Source organism: Equus quagga, chromosome 2 (assembly GCF_021613505.1).
Source record: "Equus quagga isolate Etosha38 chromosome 2, UCLA_HA_Equagga_1.0, whole genome shotgun sequence".
NCBI lineage: Eukaryota > Metazoa > Chordata > Mammalia > Perissodactyla > Equidae > Equus > Equus quagga.
Genome location: NC_060268.1, coordinates 24,969,376 through 24,982,078, shown reverse-complemented (window position 1 = coordinate 24,982,078; position 12,703 = coordinate 24,969,376). Strand labels below are relative to the sequence as shown.

General features: G+C 39.9%; 1 protein-coding gene across 4 annotated transcripts in view; it reads left to right on the top strand.

Annotated features, from left to right (window-relative positions):
- The first annotated feature begins 812 nt into the window (after positions 1–812).
- RNF212B (ring finger protein 212B) overlaps positions 813–12,703 on the top strand; it is a 28,917-nt gene continuing 17,026 nt past the window's right edge. For 3 of the 4 annotated variants that reach the window (XM_046655051.1, XM_046655052.1, XM_046655049.1), the window contains exons 1-4: positions 813–909; positions 2,614–2,714; positions 4,550–4,602; positions 4,994–5,068. In XM_046655051.1, coding sequence (XP_046511007.1) covers positions 2,615–2,714; positions 4,550–4,602; positions 4,994–5,068 — 228 coding nt within the window. In that variant the 5' untranslated portion in view covers positions 813–909; position 2,614. Of the gene's footprint in view, positions 919–2,613; positions 2,715–4,549; positions 4,603–4,993; positions 5,069–12,703 lie in introns of all 4 variants that reach the window. The other variant, XM_046655050.1, reaches the window with a different exon arrangement.

Sequence of the window (12,703 nt, the reverse complement as noted above, 5' to 3'; positions counted from 1 at the left end):
GGATATAAAGTTCTTGGATCATATTTTTTCTTTGAAAAATTTGAAAATGCTGTATTGTTGTTTCTAGCATAAAATGCTGCTGTAGAGAAGTCTGATGCCAATCTAATTTTCTCTTCCCTAAAAGTGGCTAGTACTTTTTGTCTGGATACTCAAAGGGGTTTCCCCTTATCTTTAAAAACCAATCTTGGGGCCAGCCCCAAGATTTCTTTCGAAAGCTTTTATCTTTCTTTTTAGAAAAATCATTCTCCTTTCAGCTCTTAATTGTGCCTTTTTTCTCATTTATTTCTGAAAAAAGTTAAAAACTTTTTTTGTGAGATTTGTTAGTTCTCATTTAATATCCTCCTGTTCTCTATCCATATCACTTTTTAGCTTTTCTAGTTCTGATTTCTGCTGTTCTTTCAAAGCATCTATTACTTTCTTTATTTCATTAAAAAATATTAGGTTGAAGTTTTCATTTGCTTTACCACATTTTTCTAGTGTGTTACTGTCTACTGGAACTTACTTTTTTAGGTTTATTTTCACTGTGCTGTTTCTACAGTAACAGGTATGGGATTAGATTACATTCCTTAAGCGTTCCCAATTTTAAACAAGATATTACATTTTCCGGGACTATTAAGTAGAAGCACCCTTGCCTCTCCCGCTTGGAGCCCCACCCTTTCCCCCAGCACGTGGCCGCGGGCCCCGCCCACGCCTGGCGCACGCCGGGGCGTCCGGGCCCCGCGCATGCGCTCAGCACACCTCTAGGCCCCGCCCACGCCTCTCACGCGCCGTCGCGGCCACGCCCAGCCTCTTGTCTCTCCCTGGGGCCGGGCGCGCGGTGTATTTTCCCGCCATTTCCAGCTTGTTGTGAGGAGAAGTGGATGATTTCGATGAGATCCGGGACCCTCTGGGATCACGGCGGCCAAGCGGGTAGGGAAGGTAGCTAGAAAAGTATTGGTAATTTGAGACTCTAAGTTCCCCCTCTCCCCTAGAAACCAGGCGAATCTCGCCCTCACCACTGCCCTTCTTGTGAGGGGCTCACCTGCCATTTGAATGAAACATTTGCTGCCCCTAAACAAACCAGGGCATAGATGAGGGGCATTTTCAGTGGTTCTTTAGCCTCACTTCCTGGTGGAAGTTGCTGTATCGTGAGCAACGAATAGAAATGTGAAGCTCGCGGCTCTCACGGTGTAATGCGTTTGCATTGAACTGGTTGTTCAGGAAGTTTTTATCGTGAATCTTGCCTTATGTGACAAACGTGTTGAAATGTGGTGCAAACTAGCCAGCATTCTTTCAGCGAACCGCTCCATACGCCACTTAAAAACTTTTTTTAAAGAAAAGACTTAGGCGGGGAAATAAAATGACCTTCTGTTTTATTTTCCCAATTTAATTTTAAAAGAGATCAAACTAATAAATATTATATTCTTAAATAGTATATTTGTGAAATTAAACAGGAATTCATTAAACGTATGAACTAATTACAGCTCAGTATGTATCAGCTCAGTTCTGTATTTTTGATATGTCAATTTCATTTCAAAGTCTTAGAAAGTCATATTTACATAGTTATGTATTTAACAAATTATATGGAATGAGTATTGGCAGAAAATATAGGATGTATGGTTGCCATGCCTGACACAAAGGCTTAACTAACGTGGTAGCAAAAACTTTACACAGGAATCAGGAGACTTGGGTTCTAATCCCAGAGCTACCACTAACTAAAGATGGAACTCTGGGCAGGTCATTGATTGTCAGTGAACATTAGATATATCTTTTGAAAAATGATGGGATTGAACAAAAAGTTGAATGATTTTCAAGGCCCCTTCCAGTTCTCTGATTCTGAGTTTCTGTGGAGTCGAAGGAAAGTTGCACAAGCTGAGACAACATTGTCAGTCACAAACCGTGTTTCCCCGTAGATAAAATGTGTCCCAGGTGGCTAATATGTGATCTTCTACGTCTGGTCTGCCACCTCCTCCTCTCTCCATCTTGCCGGATCACAGGAAGCTGTTAGGAAAGAAATGGATAGTTCTCTTTTTTGAGATTGTTTTTCTAATAGCTAACTGATACATAAATTAATCTGGAAAACTTGGAAAACAAGAAAAGTGTAAAGGCAGCACATACACACACAGCCATAATCTCACCGCTCAAAAAAATCTTGTCATTGTCCTGTTACTTTACTATATATATATATTTTTTTTTTCTTTCTTCTTAAAACATGGTATAACGTAGTCTGCAGTCTGCTTTTGTCGCTTCAAAGGTGTATATATTTCCTTACAACCAATTGGAATACCCACAATAATATGCTCACATCTCAAGATGGCAGAAGTTGGGGCCAGCCCCATGGCCAAGTAGTTAAGTTCACACGCTCCACTTTGGTGGCCCAGGGTTTTGCTGGTTCGAATCTTGTGTGTGGACATGGCACCACTCATCAAGCCATGCTGAGGCGGCATCCCACATGCCACAACTAGAAGGACCCACAACTAAAAATACACAACTGTGTATCTGGGGGCTTTGGGAGAAAAACGAAAAAATCAAATCTTAAAAAAAAAGAGAAAAAGATGACAGAAGCTAAGCACACGTTGTTACATAGATTTTTGAAGAGCTATTAATTATACTCTTTCTCTTTATCTGCTCCAGAATGGATTGGTTTCACTGCAACCAGTGTTTCCGAAAAGATGGAGCCCATTTCTTTGTTACCAGCTGTGGCCATATTTTCTGTAAAAAGTGTGTGACTCTGGGTGAGTGACTTAACTGTTTTTAGATTGAGGCAAAAATGTTTTTAACCTGGAAATAGTAATCAACCATTTTTCTGTGTAACTTGGGGAAAAAAACTTAGTAGGCCTAAGGTGGTGTGGATAGAGTAGGAAACTGTTGATTATGGAAACTGGAGGAATCCATTAATAAAGAATGATTGAGCAAATGGTATCTATTACTTGAGCACCAAAAGGTACTTGTTAGTGTTTTGAAGCCCGTTGCAGGGAAAGCCACAAGGTTATCAGACTGATTAGAGAAAAGAGAGAAAATAAGAATAATGAACAGGAATAGGGGAAAGTTTAGTTGATAATGAGAGTCATTTCTAATGGGAAGTGGTCTAGCCTGTGAAATCAATTTGATTAGAAATGATGATGATGATGATGGTGGTGGTGGTGGTGATACCATTACAGTTTAAAAAGTATTTTCACTTGTACAATTTTATGAATCCTTACCACAATTCCAGGCGGTAGTTATTAGCAGACTCATTTTATAGATGAGGAACTGGTTCAGATAGGATAAGTGATTTGACCAAGTTCTCACTGCTAAGTCTTAGAAATGAGACTTGAATTTAAGTTGCTTTTTTTTAATGCTAAAATATTTACGAGGTATGGAAATGGCCCAAAAGAGGGATTTGAGATAGGGTGCTTTGATCAGGGAAGATTTCATAGAAGAGGTATTGCTTCGCTAGAGTGTTGAATAATAAACTAGAGTTTGCCAAGTGAACAAGGCAGGGAAGATCATTCTAGTTTAAGAGAACAGCATATATAAACACATATCACATCATAAAACCATAGTGCAGGGCACTATACATTGTTGGGATTGGTAGAGCATAAAGAATAAGGTAGGAAATGGTGAGAGATGAGGCTAGAGAGGATGGAAGGCTCTATATACCAGGCTAAAGAACCTGAACTTTATCCTGCAGGTGATGGAGAGCTGTGGAATTTTCTTTGGTGTTTTTCTTAAATGGAAGAATGACTTGCACTTGCTAGCTCACTCTGGCAATAATACAGAGGAAAGAGTGGGAAAAATGTTTAGTCCCCAAGCAGAGAAGAGTCAGGGTTAGGTCGCCTCTGGAGAAGTCTTTTTCTCTATATGAATCTCATGACCCTTTTAAGTTATCTGCTAATGTAACAAAGCTATTTACTATGGTAACAGCAGCTCACTTTGGAGTGGTTTGTCTCTGTGAAGCATATGTCATGTGATGTTTCTCCTGACACAGCTTTTATCTTAATTAATAACGAGCACCACTACTAAAATTTCAATTTACAAGGAAAGATTAGGAATTTTAATTTTCTCATCTTTCAGATTGGGTTAATTAGGGAATGAAAGTAGCAGAGCTTCAAAGCAAGATCCCAGAGATATTAGCAAAGTGAGAACAGGGCAGGGATAATTGGGGAGTTTCTTGTAGTACCTAATGCATACCTGCGGTCAGGTAGATAGGATAAAAAACGAGTTACTTAAAGTTGAGATCATGGATACTCTTTTACTCTTCCTACTATTCTTGTAAATGTACTCCACTACTTCTGCTGGGCAGTTAGAACTGTCCCTCACCTGCAGAAGAAAATTGAGAATTTTAAAAAAGAAAGGGAGACATGGGTACAGTGTTAAAGCCTTGCTTGTCATCAACATGCTAGTTTGGAAGTACTGATTTAGAGAACAGAGCTCAAGTGATGACCTTCTATAGCACAATGATATTCTCATTTCAGTAAGCCCTCTTTTCCTCTTCTCTTGCTAGCTTGCTTGACTATCACCGTGTACTTTAGGAAACTCTAACCTTGTGCCCATGAGAATCAAATGTTTTTTTTCTTTTCCCTCCCAGAAAAATGTGCTGTTTGTGGAACTGCCTGCAAGCATCTGGCTCTTTCTGATAACGTAAGTTTTTCTCTCCCTGCCGCAAACCATCTTATCCCGTTCCTGGCCTGTAGGAAGTATACAGGAAGTACAGTTGATGAGTGACTAAACACTGAATTTTTAAAAAAGAAAGAAAGAAAAGAAAAAGAACAAACAAAACTTGCAGAGAGCAGTTGAATGAAAAGGGTGAAAAATAGATAGAAGAATTATTTGTGGCTGCTGGTACAGGACCGGAAGGTAAGGAGAGTTAGGACACATAGTCTGCATCTCCTAGGGTGATCGCCTTCCTACTTGGCACAGTGAAATAGTACCAGATGCTCTAGAGAGGGTGGCACATCCCTTGCCATATTTGCCAGTATTTTATTTCATTCCTTTGTGGATATGGTCATTGTTTGTCTTACTCTCTTCATAGCTGAAACCTCAGGAGAAGATGTATTTCAAAAGCCCTGTGGAGACAGCTTTGCAGTATTTTAATCACATCGCTCAGGTATGAGAAACAAAAGTGAGGAAAATCTTATCCTCCAGGAAAGTCTGATTGCATCTTATTTTTCTTTATCAAAGATTCTGTTTACACGGTATTTGCACACAATGGAGAGAAATTGGCTGCTCTATTTGCTTTCTTCTCGGATGATACAAATCTGAACAGTTAACTTTTTACTGACCCAGAATCTGTGATAGGCTGTAAAAACCACTATGTAGCTGACATCTTGCCTTGTACTTCCTAGTTTTGCTAAGTAATTTTTAAGAATAGAGAAGGTTCTAGGGAGCTTTATCATCTTTCTCTGCAGAGTAATGGATCTTCTAAAAATCGCTCTGAATATATACGCCTGACCCTGCAAACAATAGGTTTAGTGGTCTAACGCTCAACCTTTGACTTATACACCTAAGTTCACGAAGGGGTTTCTTGTTCCCCATTCTCATTTTTTAATAGCCTTTCTTAGTAATGCATATATATTTAATTCTTCATTTAGTGTTCATAATTAGTTACCTGAATTTTATAAAATATTTGTCTTTTCCTGATGCATCATATGTTGGCATACCATTGATTTGGTCGGGAGCAATAGGAATGTAGAAGAAGGCGGAAAGAAGGCAGGACAACCATTTGAGAGAGCTCCCAAATTGTAAAAACTTTGGTTTTTCCCTTCCACTCTCCAGTTCCCCACTGAGATTATATCGCATGGCCTCAGGTGATTCCTATCTTGGCATGTTTCTTGAGATTTTATCACAGTTCTCCTTCTATTCTTACTTCTCATTCTTAGGAGAGTATCCCTTTCCTAAATATAAAGATGATCCATAGCCATTTTCTGGCTGAAAACAGTAGATTTAATTTTTCTTTGATGTCTCACTCCTCAATCCTAACTCTGGAGATAGAGGAAGGGAAATTAAGGTTTTGGCTGCATCCTGCTTTTAGCTGCTTGGGTGAGCCATCATATTTGAGATACTACTTAACATTATGGGGAGATAAAATCCAGCTGAGATTCAAGGACAAATGTAAACAAGGTCACATGAACAAGAGAAAGAGCAGACCTTTGGTTAATAACTAAACCCAGGGTTAGTTAATAATCGGTAGAGAAATTATATGCAGTCTGAATCTTAACCTGCCTAATCATGGGACCAATTACACATGGTGTAATAATCAAGATAAAGTAAATGGAAAGGGTCAGTTAATCATCACTAAGTGAAGGGCTAGTTTGGTGAAGTCAGCAATGTCTGAAAATGTGTTTTCCTAATCTGTGAAGTTGAATAACTGATCCAAGTAATACCTGGATTGCCTCATTCAGGCTTCAGCTCAAATTTTCTTTCATCAGTCAGACCTTCATTGACTCTCATATCTCAAATCGTAGCCCCAACACTCTCTACTTCTCACCCTGCTTTATTTTTCATCATAGCTCTTATCTCTAGCATAATATATTTGTTTGTTGTCTGAATGCTGCACTGGAATGTAAGCTCCATGAAGGCAGAGAATTGGTCGGTTTTGTTTATGGTTGTCTACCCAGCTCTTGGGATAGTTCTTAATGTGTAGCGGACACTCAAAAAATTGTTGAATGAATGGAATGCTGATCTAAATATCCATTAGTGTTTTAATCATCCCCAATCTTTGTAATGACCTGACAAGATATTTTTCTACTGTACTACTTTATGACCAGTAGTTGATCAAACTGCCCATTGTGAATTCTTTTTTTTTTGAGGAAGATTAGCCCTGAGCTAACATCTGCTGCCAATCCTTCTCTTTTTGCTAAGGAAGACTGGCCCTGAGCTAACATCCGTGCCCATCCTCCTCTACTTTATATGTGGGATGCCTGCCACAGCATGGCTTGCCAAGTGGTGCCATGTCCACACCGGGGATCCGAACCGGTGAACCCCAGGCCACCAAAGGGAAACATGCGCACTTAACCGCTGTGCCACTGGGCCGGCCCCCATTTTGAATTCTTAACTCACCACTAGGTAAAACTATCTAAGTATCTTTGGGGATTGGAGAGTCCCATATGGACCTGTTTCGCTTTCTTCTATTCCTAGGTCGTAGACTACACCCTTACCCACAACTAGCCATCTTTCAAATGCATGCTGATAATTGTTCCTTCTTTGGTAAAATCTTCCCTGATTCCTATAGATTTTTACTCTGTCCTTTGTACTCCTATCCCACCTTGCTCTTAACTCTGCAGAAGTACTTAACTCCGTGAAAGTGTTTTAATTTATTTGTTCATACGTCTGTTTCTCTCACTAAATTGTGAGCTTTTCAAAGGCAGGTATCATCTTTGCATTGCCCAATGCCTAACTGGTACCTGGCACAGATTAGGTGCTTAGAAATGTTTAAGTGAATGAATGCACATTAAGGCTGGGAGGAAGGGAGGGAGGAATGATTCATGGTAAGATCAGAGAGAGAGGCTTGATCATATAGGGACTTGTAGGCCATGGTAAAGAATTCAGATTTTCTTCTAAGTGCAGTGGGACGCTGTTAAAGAATTTTAAGCAAGGAAATGACATCATCTGATATATAATTTTAAAAGAGAATGTGGCTGCTGAATGGAGAGTAGACCACAGAGTCGTTGAGAGTAGAATCAGGGAAACCAGTTAGGATGCCATGGGAGAAATCTGAGCAAGACTGCTTGGGCTAAAGTGGTGGCAATAGAAATGGAGAGGGAGAGTTAAATCTGAGATGTGTTTTCTAGGAAAAACTAGTAGAACTGCTGTTGATTTGGATGTGGAAGATGAGAAAAAGAGAGGAGTGAAGGAAGATGTCTGGGTTTTCATCATGAACAGTTGAGTGGGATGATTGTATCCTTTACCAAGACTGGGAAGACTATTTTGAGGGAAAATACCATTTTGGACATATTAGGTTATAGATGCTTATTAGAAATCCAGGAGGAGAATTCACGAAGGCAGATACATTTACCATTCTGGAGCTCAGGACATAGGTCAAGGACGGAGATAAAAGTATGGAACTCATCAGGATATAGATAGTTTTAAAGCCTCGGGACTAGAGATCACCCAGGAAAGAGTCCCTTCAATATCTAGTGATCAGGTAGAGGAAGAGGAAAGGTTAGCAAAGAGCAGTAATGAGAGAGGTGAAAACAAGGAGAGCGTGGTGTCACAGAAACCAGGAAAGGAAGAGGGTTCAAGAAGGAAGAAATAATCAACTGGGTCAAACACTGTTGAGAGTTGAAGATGAGGGCACAGGAAGGTCAGCTGGATTTGGCAACCTGCAGCTTGTTGGTGACCCTCACAGGAGTACGGTGAGTAGGGTCTTAAGAAAGAGAACTGCATTGGCGTACACCCATGGGTGTGTGTCTGCACTCAGTCTACTTCTTCACTTCCCAAGCCTCTCCTCAGCTCTCTGCAGCTTTAGACTGTCTCACTGAAACCTCTCTTGCTAAGGATATCAGCACCCTCCTTGTTATCAAGTCCAATGGATACTTTTTTTTGTTCTTGTTGTATTTGATTTCTCAGTAGCATTTGAGGCTCACTCTCTCCTCCTTAAAATATTCTTTCTTTTGCTACCCTAACCAACTTCTGTTCCCTTTTTGTGTTCCTCTTCTGTCCATCTCTTAAATAGTTATATTTCGGGGCCAGCCCGGTGGTGCAGTGGTTAAGTGCACATGTTCCACTTCAGCAGTCCAAGGTTCACTGGTTCGGATCCCGGTGCAGACATGGCATCGCTTGGCATGCCATGCTGTGGTTGGCGTCCCACATATAAAGTAGAGGAAGATGGGAATGGATGTTGGGTCAGGGCCAGTCTTCCTCAGCAAAAAGAGGAGGATTGGCAGCAGTTAGCTCGGGGCTTATCTTCCTAGAAAAAAAGAGTTATATTTCTCAGCATTCCATTCTAGATACTTTCCTTCCTTTTTATACTCTCCATGGATAATCTCATCCACTCCCATGCTTCGGTTATCATCAACATAAGGATGACTTCCAAACCTATTATCTCCAGTAAAGATCTCAGCTTAAATGTCACCTCAGAGGAGTCTTCTCTGTCCCACTATATCTAAATTTGGTCTCCCCCTTTGTTCTCTCTGATAGCAACCTATTTGTTTCCTTAATAATACTTGGGTAAATTGCAATTTTTTTAGTGGTGTTTGTTATATGCTCCATAGACTCTAAGCTCCATAGAGGCAGGGAACAACTTTGTTTTGTTCATTGTTGTACCTGCTACAATGATCATAGTTTTGCCACATAGGAGGCACTCAGTACATCTTTGCTGAGTGAATGAGCACTCTCTCTCTCACTTCAGAGCCATATATCCATTTGCAAACTTGTCCCAATTCACTAATTCTACATGTCCCAAACTGAACTCATTTTTTTTTAAGATTTTATTTTTTTATTTTTCTCCCCATAAGCCCCCCAGTACATGGTTGTGTGTTTTTAGTTGTGGGTCCTTCTAGTTGTGGCATGTGGGATGCTGCCTCAGCATGGCTTGATGAGTGGTACCATGTCCGCGCCCAGGATTCCAATTGGCAAAACCCTGGGCTGCCAAAGTGGAGCGCGCGAACTTAACCACTTAGCCATGGGGCTGACCTCTGTTATTCTTAACACCCCTCCACCCTGCCCACCTCCCACATACACATAGGAAAACAGGCTACTCTTCCTGTTTCTATCATGATGAATGATAATCACTATCCACATAATGACCAAACCAAAAATCTAGGAGTCGTTCTTAATTTCTTCTTCTCTTTGCAGGGAAACCAGTTAGGATGGTTTAGCCATCCATTGCAAACCAATGGATGGCTATCCAATCCATTATTAAGTCATATTAGTTCTGTCTCTCTCAAATACTTGAATCTCTCTGCTTTATCTCCAACCTCCTAATTCAGTCCACCATAGTTTCCCATCTGGATTACTTCATTAGCTTCCTAGCAGATCTTTTGACCTCCAGTCTTTCCTTTTCATATCAGTTCTCCATATTGAAGCCAGAGAGTCATTCTCAATATAAATATGATCATGTTATTTCTCTATTTAAAACCACTGAATACAACCATTGCTCTGAGGATAAAGTCCAACCCTGTAGGATGGCCTATGAGGCCAAATATGCTTTGGTCCCAGTTTAGCGCTTCAGTCTCATCTCTTATCCCCACCTCCCTGCAACTATAATACAGACAGACTGAATCTATTTTAATTATTTATATACATAATTTTCTCTATTGCTTCTGGGCCTTTGTACATGCTGTTCCATCTGTCTGGAACATTCTTGTCCCCAAACATATACATGGATATAACATGTATAACACCATATTTCTATATTATGTTAGAATTTTCTGTTTGCTTTTCTACATCCTCCTATGAGGACAGGAACAGTATCAATCTTATTCATCTTATATATCAGCTCCTGACACAGTACTGGAACATAGAAGGATTCAATAAATACTCTTTGAAAGAATGAATAGAACAACCTTCCCCACTGAACTTTTTCCCTTAATATATGTGAAGTATGGTAAAGTGATAATACTGGGAAAACTGTTGGAGTAGAAATCTCAAGACTACATCTGCCTGCTGGCTTGTAACTTCGTTTCTTTGAACTATTCATACTCCCTCACGTGTAATGTGAAATAATAGTACTCATCATAGTTCTCATAAAGATCCAATGAGATAATGTTTGTGAAAGCATTCTGAAAGCTGTAAAGTACTATATTAGTTTAAAGAATAATGTGGAAAACTCAGTAGATTATGGAAGGTCACAAACCTGCAGGAAATTAATTAGTGACCACACAAGTAAAAATAAATTTGTACTTTTTAACTTGTTTTGAAAGGGAAGTATAAAATATCCCATCTACTTTTTTAATAACAGTTTTATTGACATGTACTTTACATACCAAATTCATCCCTTAAAGTGTGCAATTCAGTGCTTTTAGTATATTCACATAATTGTAGATCACTACTACCTAACTTTAGAACATTGTTATCACCCTAAAAAGAAACGCTTATACCCATTAGCAGGCACTTCCTAAATGCTCTCTATCCTCCCTAGCCCTAGGCAATTGCTAATTTACTTCCTATCCCTATAGGTTTGCTTATTCTGGACATTTCATAAATATGGATTAATACAATGTATGATCTTTTGTGACTGACTGCTTTCTCTGAGCATAATGTTTTCAAGGTTCATCCACATTGTAGTGTATATTAGAACTTCATTAGTACTTCATTCCTTTTTATGACCAAATAATACTCTATTACATAGATGGATATACATTTCATGTATCCATCCACCAGTTGAGGGACATTTCAGTTGTTTCCACTGTTTGGCTGTCACAAACAATGCTGCTATGAACATTTGTGTACAAGTTTTTGTGTAGACATGTATTTTCATTTCTGTTGGATATATATGTAGGAGTTGAATGACTGGGTCCAATGATAACTCTTATGTTTAACTTGTTGAGGGCTGGCCTGGTGGCGCAGCGGTTAAGTTCGCACGTTCCACTTTTCGGCGGCCTGGAGTTCGCTGGTTCCGATCCTAGGTGTGGACATGGCACCACTTGGCATGTCATGCTGTGGTGGGCGTCCCACATATAAAGCAGAGGAAGATGGGCACAGATGTTAGCTCAGGGCCAGGCTTCCTCAGCAAAAAAGAGGAGGACTGGCAGTAGTTAGTTCAGGGCTAATCTTCCTCAAAAAAAAAAAAAAAAAAGAGTTCTTTATATATTCCAGTACAATTTCTCCCGTTCTGTTGGGCCTATCCACTTTAAATTAAGAACAAGTAACATAAATGTCCATTAAATACATACAAATAGGGAAGAACAGACAGGATAGGAAACCAAACAGAATAAGAAGTAGAAAGGAGAGATTGAGAGAAAAAGTGGGAAAGATATACATCCACAAAGAAAGGCAAGTTCAGAGAAGACACAAATGGATATATATAGAGAGATTTTCATAAATTTAGTGTTGGGATTGACAAACTTTTCTTAAAGGCCCAGTAAATATTTTAGGCTTTGCGACCCATACAGTCTCTGTTGCAGCTACTCATCTCTGCTGTTGTAGCACAGAAGCAACCATAGGCAGTATGTAAACAGATGGGCATGGCTATATTCCAATTAAACTTTATTTACTGAAACAGGCAGCTGGCCCTTGTCAGTAGTTTGCTGACTTTGAAGTCATATGTTTTGCCAGCATATACATAAATAACTACCATATACACATTTGAATAAACTCACATCAAGACCTGAACTCATCAATAGATCAGACCAGTTCTCCATCCCTCACTTGAGTTAAAAAATTGAACAACTGTGATAATCAATGCTGCCTTTAAAGAAAGGTTTTATTTAGTTGAAGATTATTGTATCTAAAAGAAAAAGCTAATCTGGGACTTCTGAAAGAGTGTAGTCAAGATCTTTTTTTCTTTTTGAGGAAGATTAGCCCTGAGCTAACATCTGCTGCCAATCCTCCTCTTTTTGCTAAGGAAGACTGGCCCTGAGCTAACATCCGTGCCCGTCTTCCTCCACTTTATATGCGGAATGTCTACCACATCCTGGCTTGCCAGGCAGTGCCATGTCCACACCCAGGATCCGAACCGGCAAACCCCAGGCCGCCGAAGCGGAAGGTGCGAACTTAACCACTGTGCCACCCAGCTGGCCCCTGTAGTCGAATTCTTTATCACTACTGAGCAGGTTGAGGAACCTTAAGCCAGTGTGAGAGG